This window comes from Myotis yumanensis, unplaced genomic scaffold (genome assembly GCF_028538775.1).
Source record: "Myotis yumanensis isolate MYYU_CA2020_CCGP unplaced genomic scaffold, mMyoYum1.0.hap1 SCAF_22, whole genome shotgun sequence".
In the NCBI taxonomy this organism is placed as follows: domain Eukaryota; kingdom Metazoa; phylum Chordata; class Mammalia; order Chiroptera; family Vespertilionidae; genus Myotis; species Myotis yumanensis.
Genome location: NW_027223773.1, coordinates 12140717 through 12162625, shown reverse-complemented (window position 1 = coordinate 12162625; position 21909 = coordinate 12140717). Strand labels below are relative to the sequence as shown.

At 40.1% G+C, this 21909-nt stretch overlaps 1 protein-coding gene across 13 annotated transcripts in view; it reads left to right on the top strand.

Annotated features, from left to right (window-relative positions):
• The window catches only part of CEP170 (centrosomal protein 170), a 99502-nt gene that overhangs the window by 38990 nt on the left and 38603 nt on the right, over window positions 1-21909 (top strand). For 7 of the 13 annotated variants that reach the window (XM_070401441.1, XM_070401438.1, XM_070401440.1 and 4 more), the window contains exons 5-10: window positions 495-550; window positions 639-801; window positions 2284-2418; window positions 11364-11840; window positions 16347-16510; window positions 16697-16990. In XM_070401441.1, coding sequence (XP_070257542.1) covers window positions 495-550; window positions 639-801; window positions 2284-2418; window positions 11364-11840; window positions 16347-16510; window positions 16697-16990 — 1289 coding nt within the window. Of the gene's footprint in view, window positions 1-494; window positions 551-638; window positions 802-2283; window positions 2419-11363; window positions 11841-16346; window positions 16991-21909 lie in introns of those variants that run through there. The other 6 variants (XM_070401444.1, XM_070401442.1, XM_070401443.1 and 3 more) reach the window with 3 other exon arrangements.

Below are 21909 nucleotides of genomic sequence, written 5' to 3'. Positions count from 1 at the left end.
GTAACCTGACCCTATGGCAATTCGTGGGGCTCAGAGATGGCTGTGGTTGCTGTAAGGACCCTAATTATAGCACTTGTTTTACATTCTCAAATGAACTGTATTTTTATCGGTGCTGAGAGTCTGACTCATCGAATTCCTTCAGGATTTACTCGGGGTAATCACTGATGAGTTACTTCCTTTTACATGTTTGTGATTAGCTGTCAATATGATTTGATCCAGGTGCTCTTTCTTCTTTTCAGCGCCATTGTTAGAACTGAAAATGTCCTTTGTGCTCAGATTCATTACCCAGTTATTGCTTGGAGGCCATTATTGCGGAAGTGTGGAATTACTTGCTAGATATCAAGATTTTCTTCGGTATTTAAAATTGAAAAATTTTATATCTGTGAATATAGTTTAACATTTAAGTCTTAGGGGGATACACTAATTTTGCTAGAATTCCCTGTTTCAAATAGGACAGTTTCAAAGTTGTATTCTTCCTTAGCCCTGTTCACATACAAATCTTTTCACTGTAGTACGAGGAGAGATGAGGGTCCCTGAAGAAGCTCTAAAGGTAAAAAGCTTTTCCTTATTTCTTTAGTAAACCTACTGTTTACTAGGTTTGGTTTCACTCATGGATGTTTCACTGCAATGTTTTCTAGCACGAGAAGTTTACCATTCAGCTCCAATTGTCCCAAAAATCTTCAGAACCAGAATCATCCAAATCTGCTTGTGCCAAAAGCGTGGATTCGAAGGTGGCAGATCCTCCACCAGAAGCTCAGCACAAAGCCACCGAGGCCCTAAAGGCCGAAGAGAAGACCCTGGGTATGCTCCCCTCGCTGAAAACACCGTTTGATACTTAATTGCGAAGTGGCAGGCTTTGTTCTCAAAATCTTGTCCATGTCCAGGTAGTAATAACAATCTCTCTCTATATATCCTATCTAATAAAAGGGTAATATGCAAATTAGCCATCACTCTGTCACAAAGATGGTGGTGCCCAGTCCCCTCAGCCGTGCACAAATTCTGTGCACCAGACCTCTGGTATATATATAAAAGGCTAACATGCTAATTGTACCTCCGACCCATCAACCAGTCGCTATAACGCACACTGACTGGGCCAGATGGGCCGGACACTCCCTGGAGCCCTCCCGCAGTCTCTCCCCGGCCCTGATTGTGCACCGGTGGGGTCCCTTGGCCTGGCCTGTGCCCTCTCACATTCCAGGACCCCTTCGGGCAGTGGTTCTCAACCTTCTGGCCCTTTAAATACAGTTCCTCATGTGTGACCCAACCATAAAATTATTTTCGTTGCTACTTCATAACTGTAATGTTGCTACTGTCATGAATCGTAATGTAAATATCTGATATGCAGGATGGTCTTAGGCGACCCCTGTGAAAGGGTTGTTTGACCCCCAAAGAGGTCGAGACCCACAGGTTGAGAACCCCTGCCTTAGGGGATGTCAGAGAGCCAGTTTCAACCCAATCCCCGCAGGTTAGGCCAAGGGACCCCACCAATGCACAAATCCATGCACTGGGCCTCTAGTAATAATAATAATAAGAGTTTCACAGTGGACTTTAATGCAGGCAGTGCTTTCGCTGCAAAGCATTATAAACCACATTCTATGGCAGTTGTATGTAGGTGTGTTTCATGTTTAAATATGTAAGGGAATTAAATGTAATTCAGCGTACAGTATTTTTATTAATTCACATGTGTTTGCTTTTTCTTCTGAATTATAATAACTGAAGTGAATTCATAGGAAATACCCACTGATGCTGCATAATCACAATTATCATATTTATCATGTTCCAGAAACTGTAAACAATGCTTTAGATAAATAATCCCAGTCATACAAACACAATTTTTTAAATTGAGAGGCATCACCAAATTTGTTCAACTGTAAATCTGTCCTATTAACAGCAAGTTTAAATTTAGTTAATATGCAATGCCCTATGGCTTTAAAAAAAATTTAAATAGTCACTCATACCAAAATTGACTTTAATCTTTTATATGTAGACTTAAGGAGTCATTTCTGTTGACCAAATAACTGATTGTGGTTGAGTAGAAAGTTATTGGGCTTAGCAGTTTGCAGTACTCAGATACTAGTGAGTGCAAAATACAATTTCTTTGGTCATGTCTGACATGGACTAAGGTCCCACACAAATACTGAGTTGTTCTTTAACTTCAGTACTTTTCAGACACCTAGACTATACGTTGTTTTTCATTTCACAAATCAACCAGGCAGTTCTGATCTCTGCAAAGCATTTTTTCTGTTTCATATGCTTTAGACAGATTTTCCTACCTCTTTCCAGATACTTCTGCCATGCCCCGTGGTACTCCATTATACGGGCAGCCTTCATGGTGGGGAGATGATGAGGTGGATGAAAAAAGAGCTTTCAAGTCAAATGGCAAACCAGAAGAAAAAAATCATGAAACTGGAACCTCAGGTAACAAAACTTCAGATTATGAGATTTGGGGATATTATTATCAGTAACAAACCTGTCTACCCTAAAAAGAGATATCTACTACTCTTTAATTTGATTTTTTTTAAAAAAGGTGATGAATGTTTTAATGACTTTCACATTGTAATTTTAATTCATTCTGAATTATTCTCACATAAGTTATTAATTCCATTATCTTTGTAAATCATTTAAAAATATTTTTGCAGTTTTTTTTATGAGATTGTTAAAACTTGGGAAGACATTAATAATGTAGTTGGACAGTTTAACTGTTTTAAAATACAACTAATTTGGTGTGTTTTCATTAGGTTCATGAGCATATAATCATGCTAGAAGCCCGGTGCACGAAATTTGTGCACAAGATCCCTAGGCCTGGCCGGCGATCAGGGCCGATCCAGCTGTCAGCCGGGGCCTTCCTTCATTCCACACCGCCCCCTGGTTGTCAGTGCATGTCATAGTGAGCGATCGAGCTCCCGGTCTCTCGGTTGAACTCCCGAGGGGACACTTTGCATATTAGCCTTTTGTATATATATATAGATTTTTAAATGAGCAATTTCTCTGATGGTCAGAAATATGACATGAAATTATAACCTTTCAAGCCTCACTTTATCCAGTTTGTTGGGATATGGTAGCAACAAGATTAGCTTAGCTCAGCAGCCAGAATGAAGATATAGTTGTGGGTCAAATTCCCAGGTTAGTAGTCAGGAAATATATTCTTCCCGTTGCTGGAGGGATGTAGTAATGAAGTAAGTGTCCATAAGCCGGAAAATCAAGACTTTCAGGAAACAGTGGTGTGAGTTGTCCATCACCTATGTCCTGGAGTCAGTGGTAACACAGATAAGGATCCAGGCCTGCAGGAATTCAATGCGGGCACCAGGAGTGGTACGGGAACCAGCTCTGAGTCAAGGGAAGATACCATCAGAGCACTTGTCAGTTTTCTACCTCTGACCCCAGTTCTGCAAGAGAAATAGGACATTTTTGTGTAGCTGGAGAATAAGAACACTGGTTCTTTAAATACGCTCTGATTTTTCCAGGACACGTGTCTCCGAAAGCTGCCTTTATCAACTTGATTTGATTTTACCCCCAATTGAAGTTAGCAACTTTGCAAATCAGTTCGCCTCACAGCTTCCTGGCCTCTGAGACCAACACAGGTTTCTTCATGCCCAAGCTCAGAGACTCGGTGTGTTGTTGAGCAGAGTCTCACATGCAAGTAACAGACATGCTTCCTGAGACTAAACAGGAAAGATATTTCATGGCTTAAACAACTGAGTCTCACCCAGCTGGCGTGGCTTAGTGGTTGAGTGTCAACCTATGAATCAGGAGGTGATGGTTCAATTCCTGGTCAGGGCACATGCCCCGGTTGCAAGCTCAATAACCAGTGTGGGATGTGCAGGAGGCAGCTGATCAATGATTCTCTCTCATCATTGATGTTTCCATCTCTCTCTCCCTCTCGCTTCCTCTCTGGGATCAATAACAATATATATTTTTTAAAAGTAACTGAGTCTCTTCCGGATTGGTTAGTGCAGCATCTCAACAGCGTCATCCTCAGGATGGTTTCTGTCCATTTCTCAGCCCTCCTACCCACAGTGGCTGCATACTGGGCAGTTCCTCTCGCCCACGTAGGCTGCCTTCCAGCAGCAATCCGGGGTGTGTGCTATCGGATCACAACCAGCAGGAAGTAGCAAAGATTGCTTCCAGAGGACCCCGACAGTTGCAAGAGGATTTCTTCTCAAAATTTTCAGCATATCTCTCATCTCATCGGCCTCTGACAGGTTCACGAGTAGGTCACCCCCTTGTTTCTGAACCAACCTTTGGCAAGGGCTAGGAGGCTATCCTTCAGCCATCTTGCTCACCCTGAAGCTGTGTGGGGTTAGTTTTGCTCGAAGGCACATGAGCTGTGTCAGGAAAGAGGAGATACCCGGCAATGTTGGAGTTCTTTGAGGAGGAGGTACAGGAAATGGATATTGGAAGGCGGTCAAGAATGTCTGCTTCATTTGAAATCTTCATATCTTCCCTTCTCACTGTTGCCTTTTTTTTTCTCACTAAGTCATAAATTGAACTTGCTACTTCCAGCTTCAACCCTCCTGCAGTTCATTTTGCATAAAAAATCTCAGTTCTTTATTTTCATTAAAAAAAAACCAACACCTAAAGTGGCTGTCTTTTGCCTGCCAAATAGATTTATGTCCAAGTTCTAATTATGTCCCACTTTCCTTAAGAGCCTTATGTCCCACAGTTTTTACACTGTCTACCAATGGCTTCCCACATAAATTATACTATAATTCCTGCCTGCTTTATCCCCACAGATATATACACACATACATCAGGTGATAAAGTATTTTAAGTGTATCCGTATATATGTATTGCTGATATATAACACTGTTTCATTCAGTGTTTTGTGTGTATGCCTTCTCATCTTAACTCAAGTTCCTTATTTCAAGGATCACGTATTACCACGGTGCACCAGAGCCACCTCGTAGAGAGAAGAGGGGAAAACGTACTGATTATGGAGGTTAATTTAAAAGAAAACACAGCAGATTGTAACTATTGCCAAATTCGGAAAATAATTGTGAGGGTGATTTTATCTTGCCATTCAAAATCTCTTCCTCCCCCCCTCACACAAAATGACGTAGAAACTGAAATCTATAACTTGTAGAATACAGTGAAGTGTATGTGTAATTTCTGTCCTGGAGACAGAATCATGATTTATAAATAATAGCTAAGGCTTCAGTGATTCTTACTTAGCCAGACACTCTTGTTAGTACCCTGCATATGTTTATCATTTAATCCTCAGCGATACCTGAAGATTGTTACTGTAATTTTCCCCATTTTATAGATCAGGAAATTGAGGGGCAGCGATGTGAATTTACTTTCCAAGCACCCAGCTAGCAAATAGTTTAGTGAGGATTTTAACCCAGGCAGCTCGACTCCGAAGTACACCTTTTTTTTTTTTTAAGGTTTATTTTATTTGTTTGTTTGTTAATCCTCACCAGAGGATATTTTTTCTTTTTTTTAAATATATTTTTATTGATTTCAGAGAGGAAGGGAGAGGGAGAGAGAGATAGAAACATCAATGATGAGAGAGAATCATTGATCGGCTGCCTCCTGCACGCCCCCTACTGGGGATTGAGCCTGCATGTGCCCCGACCGAAATCCAACTGGGACCCTTCAGTCCCCAGGCCGACGTTCTATCCGCTGAGCCAAACCAGCTAGGGCCCAAGTCCACCTTTTAACCATAAGCAGTCAACATTTCAGCAGCCATTACACATACACACACTCCAAAAAGATACACTTCATAGAGGACAAAGATTTGGAAAAACATTACAAAAATAAATTGGCATGAAAATGGATCCCTCATACCTCAACATAATAAAATAAATTGCAAATTCTTAACTGATTATCAGCTTGTGTGACCTCTTATCAGAGTGTCATCTCTGCCCGATGACAAAAGCTGTCTCGTAATCTTGGGATTCTTTTTGAGGAAGAAGGAATTAAGTGATTTACATCTTGTGATAAATAGCTTAAAGCACGCTGTCAGATCCAGCTGATTAAGAGCCTCATGAGAGTCTCACTTGCTTTCTTTTTTTAAAATATATTTTTATTGATTTTAGAGAGGAAGGGAGAGAGAGAGAAACATCAATGAAGAGAGAGAATCATTGATCAGCTGTCCCCTGAACACCCCACACTGGGGATTGAGCCCCCAACTCGGGCACGTGCCCTTGACCAGGAATCGGACCCTGACCTCCTGGTTCATAGGCTGATGCTCAACCACTGAGCCATGCCGGCCAGGCTCACTTGTTTTCTTATATTCGTATAAAGATATTGTTTCAGATTTATCATTTACAGCCTTTTTAAATGTAGGATGAGGAAAACAAAGTATTTACTGACCTGAAATAATTTATGATGCCAGCATAGATTGTAGAATCAATTTGAAAACATATATTAAATGTTATTTCATGCTATCATTTTGAAATTAAGTTGTTTCTGTTACAAAAAATCTTTCAAATCGTGAAACACAAATGCTTATTAGTTTAATTATTTCTTCTCTAAGCATACTATTTTGGTAAAACAAAAAGACATTTGCTTCTTGATTACCAAATTTTAGAAGTAAAATCTGAGTACTTAGTCATGACAGGTGAACATTCCAGAAAGGAGAAGAGAGTATCTGTCTACTACCTGATTATTTTTTAACATATTTTTATTGATTTCAGAGAGGAATTTCCTTCCCAAGGTCACCCAGCTAGTAAATAGTTTAGTTGGGATTTTAACCCAGGCAGCTCGACTCCTGGAAGGGAGAGAGAGAGAGAGATAGCAACATCAGTGATGAGAGAGAATCATGGATCAGCTGCCTCCTGCACACCCCCTACTAGGGATCAAGCCCACAACCCAGGAATGTGCCCTTGACTGGAATTGAACCCAGGACCCTTAAGTCTGCAAGCCAATGCTCTATCCACTGAGCCAAACCAGCCAGGACTACCTGGTTATTTTTGATGTTCCCCTTTAAGGGTCCCCATGTTTCCAGAATCTCTACAGACTTACCAAGTAGCCTAAACACCCTAGAAGCAAATCTGTACATCAGAGCAAACAAGTTCTCCTGAAATCATGTGAGTATTTTGAGTCCTATTAGAGAAAAATCAGTCCTCACATTAGCTACAGGTATGCTCTTCTCTGGATTTTAGAGAGACAGGGAGACAGAGAGAGAAACATCATTCCACTGCCTCTAGCACACCCCCTACTGGGGATCGAGCCCCAAACCTGGGCATGTGCCCTGACTGGGAATTGAACCTGGGTCCTTGCAGTGCATGGGACTGTGCTCAACCAACTGAGCCACACCGGCCAGGGCTAGGTATGCTCTTCTACCTGCTCACTTGGTTTACACATTTCTTTAGGTTACAATGAAAGGCCTTTAAGCATTGCATACATTTCGAGAAGGTGTGCCCAACTGTGAGGAGTAGATTTTTGTCTCTTTCATATTGATTTTTAATCTCATCTAACAAAATTTAAAAACTTGCAGGTTGTGACTCCTTTTAAGCAAAAGTGGTTTACCAGTCTTTGTTATACCAAGTACTTGAATATACTAGCAGAAGGAGCCTTCACATTACAGTCTGTGTCATCTTGAGTTAGTGTAATATTTTATTTAATTTAGTACAGAAGAATAAAGGGAACTCCTTTTTTCTGGATTCTGTATATTACAGGATTCCCTGGAAGGTCACTCAGTCATAAAATATTTTAAGGAAGTTAAGGATATTATCACCAATTGCCCTGATTTAGGTAAACAGAATTAATTCTAACATAGTTATTAAAAATGTTTAAATATCTAGAATTGAGATTAACAACAGTATCAGTATAAATAAAATATTAGTATATTTAGTATGTTATTTGGTGTATTTTAGTGTAAACAAAATAGATTTGGAAGAAAAATGGATGTTAAATTCACAATTCTAGAGTATGTTCTGTCAGTTTCCTAAGAGAGGAAAGTTGCTTATACCTCTGTTTTACTTTGGAAAAGCCCTAATTTTCCTAGTAGGCCTACACTTCCCCAATATAGGGAGCCCACACTTGATCTGTTTTTCTTATCTTCTGAGAAAGGAATTCTTCCCCATAATGAATTTTCCAGATGACTGAACTTTTACAACTGACAATTTTTTTACAAAGTTGAATGATTTCCTGTATTTCTATTTTAAATGAATTACCCCTATCGCTGCCTTTCCAAGCAGAGGAGGCGGAATGTAATTAAAATGTTTGCTTTATGACTCGGAATCATCATGAATATTAAGTGATGAATATTGAGCAAAGAACAGGGAACTGTGATGCATTACAGCGATGTCCCTGGGAGACTTGGAAGAGGTGTGTGTACGTCTTGTACACGGAATGGTTTGGGCTTGTGTGTCTCTGAGCCATGCCTCCCCTTGATTGTTTTAGTCTTCTCTCTACAACTCGACTCTTACTTCTCAGTTATCCGTCTGACCTTAAGTCTACCAGACCTGAGGCCCTGAACCTAACTGTCCCCTCTACCTGGGCTCCTGAGAATTAAAGAGAAAAAACCAACATGATACAGAAAAATGTTAGTTACAAGCAAACAAGTGTTTAGAATAAGATGGAACTTGGAGACATTGTAGAAAATAGGTCTACCTTTCATCTACCTTTCATCTAGCGCCAATATTCCACCTTTGTGTGGAAATTACCTAAAAATCGGTACAGCGGTCTGGTAAGGTTAAGCCTCACTAGCTCTCAAGAGGGACTTCCTTGTTAGTGAAGGTCGCAGATATGAGAGAAGAGGCCTCATGTCTGTCTTGGGTTTCTCAGAGTTAGATTTTTGGTTTTAGTTGGTTGTTTTCCTCATTCTTAACCATGTTGGAGATTTGGGGCAGGACAAGAGAGAAACGTTTATTTGTGTGCCCACCTATGCCAAGTTTTGTTCTGAGTAACTTAGAAGATCTCACCCAATAGTATCTCACTAAATGTTCATAGCAGCCTGATGGATAGATATTACTATTTCCTCATTTTAGGGGAGGAAAATGAGAACTAAAGGCTGATAGAGACAGGATTTAATCTGATTTGAAGTCTCATCCCTGCTCTTTACTAAACCAGGCCGCCTGATTATAACCATCGGATCTTAACATGCTGCCTTCCCTACTCTAAAGTGCTACTCGATGGTGTTAGACAACTGATTGCTGGGTAGAGTCGATGTTAACTTGTACCAGCCTCAGGTTCCTAGTCCTTGGAGTAAAGGCGATTTTGTAGTAGGGCTAAGGGAACAATAAGCTTAAAAGCAGTGATGTGCACTTGTTGGTCTCTGCTGTTATAATGTGAACATATGTTGAAAGTATGTTAGTAGTAACAGGGAACTTTTCATTCCCAAGGGAGGAAAGTATTTCTTTTGAGTGCTGAGTGGCAAGTGGATGTAAACCATATATCCCTGGATCAGCTCTTTGTGGTTTTTACATTGTAATTCAGCCACATCATTTTATAGAAAACTACCACCCTTTGTCCCTAGTGTTACTGTTATTTGAAGGATGAGCAAAGCAGAATAAAGGAATGAAGGAATGATTTGGTATCTCTGTTGGTAGCATGGTTTATAAACCAGTTGTACTATATGGAATTGATCAAGTATAGTACATTGTACATAATAAATGAATCAATGTATGAAAAAAATCAAAAATAACATTTATTAATGAGTTTATTAATATATGTCAAATGGTTAATGCATTATACTGTCACAGGAATTTCAAGTGATAGGCCTTCAGAGTAAATATTCAAATTCAAGTGAACATTTTATTATTAAGAAAAAGATAAATTAACTTTTAATAAAGAAAAATTTTAAATGTGACTTTAAATTATTAAGTCTTATATAACCTTTCAAAGAGCATGTAAAATATTTGCTTTGATAACGTAAAGTTGTTCTTGATATAATTTTTTTTCATTTTCAGTGGTGAAAAAACTAAGTAGACTTTGAAAAGGATCATTTTTACATTGAGATTGTTTTGGTTGGATATTGTTTATCTTCTGCATAGATTTTTGGGGGGGTTTTTTGCTTTTTTTTTAATTAGCTTGATGTCTTCTATACACTACCCCCTACTTTCGGTTACAGAAATGTTGCTGTCCCAATCTTCTGTTCCCTAAAAGCAAACAGTGTTATGATGGCTTCATATTCAGAATATGCCAAGAAGTCAATTACAGCACCTGAAGAATCCCATCAAGATATAATATTCCAAAAGATGTTTCAAAAGACTAACTACTTCACTTAATTAGAAAATGATTGAAAACAACTTTGTCTCCCTGCACGGCCTTTCCTCCTAATAGATGATCTGCAAATGGTTTCTCCCATTTTATTTTCAATAAGAATGCTGTCTGAGCTTTAGGGAAATATTTTTCATTTGAACTCACTCTTTACCATCTTGATAAATAGCCATGGTCAGTTGCTTCCTGAAAAACAGGGCAGTTTATTCTTTAAAAAATGTACATATATATGTATTGCATCTGCACTTCTGATAACACATACTTAAAACATTTCAATTGTCATTTTCACTTCTATGCTTTTACATGCTTTATGTATAAATGTGTTTATTTTTATTTTTATGCCTTTATATTCGCTTCTGGGCAATTGACGAAGGGTAGCGTTCCAGTGCTGTTGGCTTCTTCTGCCAGCTCTTGTTGTTGATCTGATTTTGTAATTCGGCCTTTCTCCAAGGATTTTTGACACTTGTGCATATTCTGCTGTATAGAAATGTACATTAATTTTCTTCTGCAATGGATGGCTGGCAACTAAATTTCTACTTTTATCTTATTTTTTCACCCTGCTGCTTGAATGGCAATGCTGCAGACAAACCACATGCTTTGTCTTTAATATTCTTTTATTCTTTATAAAATGTATCTTCTTGCCAGGATCACACTTTTTTTTTTTTATTACTTTGGTCGTTCTCTTAGTAATGATTGTGAATGTGATGGGAAGAATGGTAAGTGGGGTCATTGCTTGTAGAGCATCGCTTACATACTGACTTCATGTGCATTTCCTCACTTGAGCACCTGTTCTAGGAGCTCTACTTGTGTTCAAGATATTTCAGATATTGCATTCTCCTTACTTGATAAGGAAATTCATCTTTTTTTCTGTCACTCGAGATATATAATATATACATTGAACATGAATCTCCATCTCCATTTGATTTCAATTCTTTAGCACCTCGATGATTTCTAGAACATGGCCCTGGCCATTCAAGGTCCATCTCTTAGCTGCTTTGCTATCCTTTGCCATGGCTGCTACTCACCTTGCATCTCCTGTTGGTACCTGAATACCATGTTTACAGCCAAAATGATTTCTTCTCTGTGACATTTGCCCTGGTTTTCATCCAGACTGTGATCTGACTTGTGGTGCTCTTGACTCCTTCAAATGCTAGAAGCTCCCAATATTTTGAATTTTCTCTTATTTTTCTCATTAGGGTGCAGCTTAGATGCCAAGCAAGTGGAGGAACAGTCTGCAGCTGCAAATGAAGAAGTACTTTTTCCTTTATGTAGGGAACCGAGTTATTTTGAAATCCCTACAAAAGAGTTCCAGCAGCCGTCACAAATCACAGAAAGCACTATCCATGAAATCCCAACAAAAGACACACCGAGCTCCCATACCACAGGTGCAGGGCATGCCTCCTTTACCATTGAATTTGATGACAGTGCCCCAGGGAAGGTAACGATTAGAGACCATGTGACAAAATTTACTTCTGAGCAGCGCCACAAGTCCAGGAAGTCGTCTTTGGGAACTCAAGACCTGCCGGGGATCCAGACTGGAATGATGGCCCCAGAAAACAAAGTCGCCGACTGGCTAGCTCAGAACAACCCTCCTCAGATGGTCTGGGAGAGAACCGAAGACGATTCCAAAAGTATTAAGAGTGATGTGCCCGTTTACTTGAAAAGGTTGAAAGGTAAAGTGAATTGATCGTTTCAGAACTTCCTATATTACGATAAAGAGAATTCCATCTTCACAGTTCCCCAACTGCTATTAGATGAATAATGCGGTAGAAAACTGCTCCCTCCGAGCTTTATATGTGATTTTAAAGCTCAAAAGCAAGCCATACTGCCCATGGCCAACTCATTCCAAATAGTCTGCCTTCGTGTTCTTGCCAAAACCAGATTGGTTTTGTAAATTTGATTTATGCCGTTAAGTATGTCTCTTTTTTCTTATGGAATTAAAAATTTAGTCAGTTCAGCAGGGGAATTCCTTAGAAGACAATTCTCATCATTCTCTTGACTTAAGGAAAAGATATGTTCAATAATATTCTTCTCTATTGGGATCCTTCCAGTAAAATGGCAATATCTAAATTTTGAAAGAAATGTTAAGCCATTTGATAAACGGTCAAAAGTTCTACCTTGGTAATAAAGTCATATTGATGATAGAGGGTTTCAAACTGTTCTCAGTAGTTACTCATGAAACAAAAAATTTTGGTTTAGAGATAACTTACTGGAAATCGACTTAATTACATTTTTTCAATAGTCAGACTTTTATGAAAATGACAATTGAATTATTTATTCATGAGCTAGTTTTTATATATGCTTTACTAGTATAATTCTTGGCCAAAAATTGCAAGATCTTTACACCTACACATAGAAGTTTTTAACGAATTTTTCCATTGTTTTTGCTAATTAAATTTACTTTAGAATTGCCAAATACAGTTTTGTGTTACTCTATATTTTATTTAACAAGCTATCTATGAGGGAAATGATTGCATGTTAATCTGGCCATTCTATAACTGAACAAGGAGATAATGAGCTTTAAAAAAATGCTTGTTGAGGTCAGAGACTATTACTTACCTGGTATTCCTAACACTTCACCTGAGACTTGAGTACCTGATAGATATTCAGTAATTAGAGTAAACAGTGAATGACCTGACAATCAATGACAAGACTGACTGTGGCTTAACTCGTACTTTATGCCCTGGGAATCTGGGCAAGTGATGAAGTACCTATTTCTGATTTGCTTCTAAGGTATTTCAAGGTAGTGAGATGGGGAGGTTACCTAAATCTTTGTTGGGCCTGTTGCTGTATTTAATTACAATCATATGCAATTACCTGACTTGAGATTGTTATCCTTCACTTCTACTGTGTAATATTAAATGCGCAGTAGAGATCTATATGAATGTATAGCTCAAGCTTACAAATTAAAGTTATCGATTTGTAAACCGACCATTTTTATGAATTGGATAAATAATATTAATATCCTTGTATAATATAAAAGGTAGCATAAACCTTGAAAATTTAGAAGTAACATTGTCTTTTTAAAGCCACTCTTAATAAATAGATAAAAAGTGAGCTAAAAGATCCTTTTAAAAACTACCATTTTTTAAAAATACCCTATTATAACTGCTTTTTAGTCATTATCACTATTTTCTGTATTTGCTGTTATTTTAAGCCATCATTTTAAGACATTCTCTGCTCTTGAGCAAGCCTAATTCCAAACAGAGGCATTAATGCCCACAGTCACACTATATCCATGCATTAATGATTACATATTTGAAAACCTTACCAGAAATTATACAATCAATACTACCACCCCTCGAAATTGATTTTTGGGTAGACACATACTTTAGTATATTGCCATTGCTTGGAAACCTTCTATTGGATATGCCTTCATACCATTCTACAAGCCATCTAAAAAATCTCTCTGACTATAACTCAGTTTGGTTCAAGATAGACCCGTTTTATTATTCCAGATATTCTTACAAATGACATTTGATTTTCCCCAAAGCCAGAACTGCCATCTATAATAATAAAAGCATAATATCCTAATTAGACCAGACAGCCAAACAACCTTCCGGACCACCTTCCGGATGAAGCCGGGGCTACAAGGGCTGAGGCAAGCCACTGCAGCTGCGAGGGCCAAGCCCCTTGCACGAATTTCGTGCATCGGGCCTCTAGTTGTTAGATAAAGGTTTTCCACATTTTAGGCTATCGAAAGTGTATACCTAGACTCTAACCACATAAATGTAATGACAGCAAATAGTATTAATTTTATATTCACTAAACTTTCAGCAACTGTTTAGATGAGTCAGAAACTTGAAAGTAGGCAAAACAAAACCAAAAAACACAACAACTTTGCTCCTGCAAGAGTAAAGTGCACGCGCTTTGGGACAGTGAAGCAAAGAATGTTCACAAAGCCCATACACTTCACCCTTTAGGAGAGCTGCTCCTCTCGGCCACAGCTGCTGGCGTGGTCCAGCTAGCCTGCCCCCAATGCTTAAAGGGACAGTCCGCTTATTCAGGCACAGTCAGCGACAGGCAAGACAGGCAGGAAGAAACCTAGGGGAGGAGGGTTCCCTAGTGGTTCTTTTGTTGAGTGAAAACAGAGATCGCAGTTCTGGTCACATGTTCACCTTGTGTGACACTGAGAAATAGAAGAGAAATAATGAATTTTCCAGAAAAGAAAATGGCTGACGTTTACATTCAAATAGACATGTTTGCCCTGCCAGTGTGGCTCGGTGGTGGAGTGTAGACCCATGAGCCCCGAGGCCATCGGTTCAATTCCCGGTCAAGTTTCGGCCTTTATCCCTAGTGGGGGGCATGCAGGAGACCGGCAGTCAATGTTCCTCTCACATCCATGTTTCTCTCTCTCTCCCTATCCCTTTACCTTCCTTGCTCTCTAAAATCAATAAAAACATATTTAAAAAAAGAAAAAGAAAAATTTTAAGCTATAACTTAAAGAGAAGATACTGAGAGGGCCTGACACCACTTACGTGCCAAATTTTATATGGTGGTACAAGAACTAAATTCTGTTAAGGTGCTGTTTTCGTGTTGTGCGTGTGTGATTCGGGTCTTTTGCATTTATTATGCAAGAAATATTGGCAGTTAGTAACAGCCAGCTCTTACAAACTGGATTTCTTTCCATATATCCCACTGCAACAGTGAGATAGGCTGAAAAAGGTCCTGTTTTTAATGAGCTTTGTATTTGAACTGGTGGGATTTTTTTTTTTTAATTCCATCTGCTATCCTGAATTTGTAGCTTAATTACCTGAGGCGGGGAGTCTATTAATTAAACAAGTGTGTGTTTTCTTTTCAGATTGCATTTTGAATAGTTACTAGTTGAAAGAAAGTTTCCGATTTGTTGTTTATAATACTCACCATCCCTGCGCTGGGAGAGCTCCCCAAACCCCTCTTTTTGGTCTTGCTAACTCCCTGGGCTTCCCTTTCCAGTTTCTTCACCCTCCTGAGTCTTCTCGCTGCGTTTATGCACACATTTTTACAGCTGGTCCTCTTGTGTTAAATCATTAACACGGTAGCTTCTAATTTATTAGAACCAGCCCATGAACATGAAACAACTTTTTCCCGGGACATATGTGTGTTGTCCCTCCCAGCCTCCAAGTCTCAGTTCTGCTCATCATTTTCTTTGATGCCATGTTATTCAGCAAGTATTCCGATTACATTTGGGGCCCAGGACAATTTAAAAATCAGATTTAGTCCTGGAAACTTTGGAACACACCTGGTTGATAGATTCATTTATAGCTTCTAAAAGCCCTCATTTATGAGTCGATCTTGAACATGCATAGAATAACTCTTGACTTTCTAATAATTTTATGCCATATATATAATACTTATTTGACTGTTGTAATATTCTTATTTAGGTAATGAGAATTCAAATCAGTGAAAAGTCAAGTAATTGTCATAGTTTTACATTTTGATATTTCAAAATTCCAATATATTCTAACTTAACTTTTTTATATGGTTATATTTAGCACCATGCCATTTGCCCAGTAGGTGTTAGATTTATATAGGATTTTATAGATGGGCCTTCAGCATGCTTTATTTAATTCGGAAGCTACCAGAGTTTAGAGCTCAAAATGCAGATTTTCAAAAATTCTTGTAGCTAAAAAGATGTTTGTAAATAATCGTACAGTCATTGGTGGAAACTATAAAGACGCTATACTTAGGGATGTGGTATATATCATAGAAAGTTAAGATTCATCTCATTTTTTATGGCATGTGTATTCTCTTTTCCTGTGTAAGGATAAAGCATTTCAGTAGAATCACCCTTTTCCTGCCTCTTCCTCACTAATTCTAGAAACGCATTTTTGATTGCTTAAATAAAGTATAAGGTTTGAAGGTAGGATTCATGTTTATTAATGTTATAAATACAAATTATCGTGGATGCTGTCACATTGCTTATCTGTTGATGCGTTGATGCATCATCCTAAAGTTAAAATTTCCAGAAAGAAAGACAGTCCTGTTCAGTCGTTTATACAGGGCCTCATTGTGGGTTGGCGACATTCGAATGGCAGCTCTGCAGTTGAGGGAAGTTTGCAGAGCCTGTTACTGGAAAGAACATATGACTTCGGATTGAATGGCCAAGGGGGCAAAACAAATGGCACCTTTGTGCATGCGTCTTACTTTCCCCGGGGACTTTGTCCTTCTCTATGATGCCGTTTCTCTTTTGTGTCCAGGAAATAAACACGACGATGGTACCCAGAGCGATTCCGAAAACGCTGGGGCGCACAGGCGCTGTAGCAAACGGGCCACGCTGGAGGAGCACCTAAGGCGCCACCACTCGGAACAGAAGAAGCTGCAGAAGGCCCTGGCCGCGGACAAGCACCAGGACCCGGCAGTCGTAAGTCCCACCGCCTGTATGATTGCATTCTCTGATGGAGACAGTCCCAGCAAGAGAAGGTCTTGTTCTCTCACTCAGAGTGCGGGAGTCTTATGTGAGGACACGACTCATTCCGCGCCACTCGCAAAACTTGCAAAACCCCCATCTCCAGCAGCAGATGCCAAAGTGGTTTCTTTGTCTTTACAGACTAGCTCTGCGCACCGCAGAGGGGGGCATGGTGTTCCACATGGGAAATTGTTAAAGCAGAAATCAGAGGAGCCCGCCGTGCCAGTCCCCTTCCTACCAGCTGCCTTGTTAAGAAGTTCAGGGAGTCTTGGGCACAGACCGAGCCAGGAGATGGATAAAATGTTAAAAAACCAAGCTCCCTCTGCTACCTCTGAAAAGGATAATGATGATGACCAAAGTGACAAGGGTACTTATACCATTGAGTTAGAGAATCCCAACAGTGAGGAAGTGGAAGCAAGAAAAATGATTGACAAGGTAAATAACTGACACGTGGGACGATGCTAGTTTTGGGGGGTGGATTTGGCGGAAATTACTGCAGATCAGCATGAGACGGTCTCATACAGGCCGTGGTATTGGGACCCTAGGATTTGTTAGGGAAACTGTAAGACTAGCATTAAGACCAAATGCTTTCTGATCTTATTCTGCTGATGTTCTGAATTTGCCTGAGTTTCATAGGTAAAGTCCTTGTACATTTAAACTGTCAGGACCTATTATAGTTTTTACATTTAAGATAGGGTTTTTATATAGTATACTTTGGCCATTCTCATTTTGCATACATTTAAAAACTAAAAGAAAAAACACTATAAAAAAACCAGATCGCTATGACTCTGTTGATATAAACATAAATGTTAGCTGATAATAGTTAATCACAGGTTTCCTGCCTACTACTTCGTGTTGGAAGGAGATGAAAATAGATGTTTTAATCAATTTTGTTCTTTTTCTTATTTTCTTAATGTCTTTTTATTTCTATCTTCGGTGATAGAAAAAAAGTGTGAAAACAAAATCCGTTTGTTTGTGGTACTTGGAGCTGAGCGAGGGAATGGCCAGCCATGCTGAATATTTACATTTCAGATTTGTTTTCATGTTATTGGTTAATGTGTCCAGTGATTGGTGTATGGCTTAAAAAGTAGTTTTCCTCAATTTTGCTCTTGGTGATGGAAAGTTGACTTTATAATGAGCTGTTTATTTTACTCCCTGGAAGATAGTAACCTAAGTTGGGCCAATGCTTCATCTCATGTTAAGTTCCTGTTACTCAGCGTGTGAACTGCATTAGCATTGCTTGAAAGCTTGTTAGAAAGACGGCTTCTTGGGCCCATCCTGCATCCACTGACCCGGATCTGCTTTGAGAGCAAGATCTCCAGGGGGTTTGTATGCTCGTTAACATGAGATGCACTAGTTTAAATGATGAGTTTACAGAGTGGTCCTTCAGGGTAGACAAGATAACCCTTTGGGATCCAGGGAGATCCTGAGCATTTATGTTTACTTTTATTATTTTTTTAAAATATATTTTTATTGATTTCAGAGAGAAGGCAGAGGGAGAGAGAGATAGAAATATCCATAATGAGAGAGAAGCATTGATTGGTTGCCTCCTGCATGCCCCACGCTGGGGATCGAGCCTGCAACCCACACATGAGCCCCGACTGGGAATCAAACATGACCTCCTGGGTCATAGGTAGACATTCAATCACTGAGCCACGCCGGCCAGGCCACTTACATTTACTTTTAATATCACAGTTTTTATTTCCATGTTGGAGTGGATTCTCTAGTTACACTCGAGCAGGTATGTAATTTCTAAGCATGCAGTTACTAAGGAACACATGCTCCTTGTCTTTTACTGTTGCGGTGGAGACCCATCAGTCCAGGAGATGGATGTGATGTGAGCTCTGTTAGGTAGTTGTTGATAATGGAGGTGTGGCAACTAAAAACCAGATGAGCAAGTTTTATGATTAGATTAAAAGAAGCCTCAGGATGAAGTGTGAGCATAGAAAATGACTCTTGGGGATTTGGGATTATTTTTATCATTGGGAATTGATAATGACATTTTTTCCTATTAAAGTTCATAATTTCCCTCTATGAGGACAAGTACATTGCTATTTAAAATACTGTCTAATCTATAATAATAAAAGCACAATATGCTAATTAGACCGGATGTCCTTCCTTCCAGACAAAGCTGCAGTGGGCGGGGGCTGAGGCAGAGGTGGCAGAGGCCCGTGCTGCTGTGGCGGCGGCTGGGACCCCGGCCAATGCCCTTGCACAAATTTCGTGCATCAGGCCTCTAGTAGAAAATAAAAGAATCAGTTTTGAAAAAAGAGTATGGTAAGAAGTTTTAAAATTCAGATTATTATCAATTTTATGCCTTTGGTTTATGGGTCTTTTATTTATAATGATTAGCATTTTCTCTATTAGAAGATACTTCAGTGAAGGATTATATTACGGTATTTAAGAACATGAATTTTGCAAGCAGATAGGTCTACATTTGCAGGCAGATAGGTCTGGGATGAAATCTACACTGTACAGATACAAGTATATGCCCTTGAGTATAAGCCTATTTGTCTTTGCTCTAAAATAAAAGGACTAAAAAGAATTCAATAAAATGATATACAATGCTTATCACAATGCCTCTCTTATAATACGAGGTCCATAAATGTTAGCGATGTTATTACCCTTACTAGAACTTTCCATATATGAGTCTTTCCACAAGGCACTGATGAAGCCTGGAAAGTTCTCCCAGCATTGAAAGGGCTCATCTGAAGCCCAAGTGGAACTTTCAGGGCAAGGGAGCGGCCTGGCCAGAGGAGCAGAGAAACAAGAAAGAAGTCCTTGTAGCAGCTGGACCCTTTAGGAAACTGGATGGAGGGGGCCCGCCTAACTTGGTGTCCACCTGCTGTCTGCAATGATCAAAAGCATCTCTTTTTTCCTTCTATAAAGAGGCTCAGGGTGTGTGTGTGTGTGTGTGTGTGTGTGTGTGTTTAAATATGTTTTTATTGATTTTAGAGAGAGGGGAATGAAGAGAGAGAGAAACATCAATGTGAGAAAGAACTATCCATTGGCGGCCTCCTGCACACCTCCTACTGGGGATCAAACCAGCAACCTGGGCATATTCCCTGACCTCCAGGAATCGAACCAGCGACCTTTTGGTGCAGGGGAGGATGCCCAACCAACTGAGCCACACCAGCCAGGGCAAGCCTTAGTTTCAGTGACAAATTATATGGCCACACTATGGATACAGAAAAACAAGATTTTATTTTTTTAATTTATTTTTTAATTCTCACCTGAGGATATTTTTCCATTGATTTTTAGAGAGAGTGGAAGAGATAGGGAAAGACAGAGAGTAACATTGATGTGAGAGAAACACGTCGATTGGTTGCCCCCCTGCATGGGCCCTAGCCAAGGCCCCAGCTGGGGAGAAGCCTACAACCAAGATACATGCCTTTAACCGGAATCGAACCTGGAACCCTTCAATCTGCAGGCCAACGCTCTATCCACTGAGCCAAACTGGCTAGGGTAAGAAAAGCAAGATTTAAAAGCAGGATTCATTTAAGGGAGTCATGGCACTATGTGTCTGAGTAGGTAATTCACAGTCATTCTTACTTTGGTTGAAGCAGAAAACAGCTAAGATGGTAACGGTGGGGATGAAGAAGAGCCACTGCACTAGCTCGTGGGGACCAGAGAAAAAGCTGAGATGCTAGGAGCCCTGGTTACAGCCAGAGGCAAATCCAGGCCAACTAGTCAGGCTCTGGCAACAAAAGCAGGGATGTGGGAATCAAGTGTCTGACGAAGAAGAAGTAACTGGTGGGTGTGGAGCAAACAGAAACCAACAAGAGCCAGAATCAGGGCACACGAACTCCGGGAGGTGTAACTAGAGGCATCGTGTCAAATGCTGGAGAAGCTCTGCCGTCCAATTTCTTTCTCCCTTTGAAGTGGGATCTACGGGGTGGACGTGGGGCATGGGCTCTGTCCATCTGAATTTGTTTGGTCATGAAGGCTTCTTTGTCGTCTCCTTCCTTTTTCTCTCCGTGTCTGAGGGCTGCTTTAGTTAGCCATCTTTATTCAACACCACTGTGTGCCAGCCTTTGTGTTAGGAAAGATGTTCAGTTTTCTAAAAAATTGTATGTAGAGGGATGGAACTACACAAGTAAAAACAGGAATAAAGATAGTCTGATGACTGCTTTGAGGGACATAATCTGTTGGAGGAAGGGTACCAATGGCTCCCAACAGGGACTCTCAGGTTAAACATGCCTTTGATAACTTCCTGTTTATTCACTTTCTCACTCCCTCATCACACACACACACACGCATGCGCACGTGCGCGCCAGGGCTGACCGGCAGACCCTGAACAACGGATGAATGATGACTCTGACACACGTTCCTGTGAAAGAGAGGCTAAGGCACTACTTGGCTATCACCACCAAGTCGCCCTGTTCGCCTGCCTCCTTTGGCTTTTATTGTCCTGACAGTTTGAACTAAAATTAACCTGTAGGTACAATCAGCAGGGCAAGCATCCTTGAGAAACTGTATGCTTCTACAAGGTCAGTTCTTTAAAGACTAAACAGAGATTCTAGCAAAACACTCCAGGGAACCGGATTTGTTTGGAAAAGTCAAGCTAGTGGCTGCCGCCTTCAGCAAGTCCCCTCAGAAGCCCCCGACCTTTTAGAGAATCCTCCTTACAGACATTCCAACCAAACCCCATGCTTCCCCCGTCGCCCCCGCCCCCCCCAACACACACACGATTATCAACTCCGTGACTGCCGGTGCCTGGCATTTTATACGCTCTCAGTACAACTTGAATTGAAATGCCAGCTGAGCTCATGTTGAAACAGGTGGAATTAATCCCATCGCACACATGTTTGAGTAGGTTTCCATATGTGGAGACGTGTCCAGAAGCACAGAGGCTGGGAGACGTGTCCAGAAGCACAGAGGCTGGGAGACGTGTTCAGAGGACCGTGTTCCCTTTAGAGAGATGAACTTGGACTAGACTTTGACGGCTCTTGTATATTACAGCGAGGACTCCAGATTTTTATGCTGAAGGCAGTGGGGAGGCATTGAAAACGTCTCAGTAGGGCAGTGATCTAATCACCTCAGAGGTGAAGAATGGATTAAAAATTGGAAAGGCCCGAAGCAGAGAAGCAATTAAAAAGCTGCTGACATGGCCAACATTCAGTTGAATATAAATGTCTCGGTCTTAGGTAAGAGGTCTGGGCTGAAATACCGATTTGGGAATTACTAGAGAGTAGCTGAATGCAATATAATAGATGCGTTCACCTAGAAAGAATGTACAACGTGAGGAGAGAGAGTATGAAGTTCTTGGCAACACCAACACTGGTCAAAGGAATATGTGTGAACAAAGGAGCCTGAAAAAGATCAAACAGAAGAATAAAAGAAATATGGTCTTG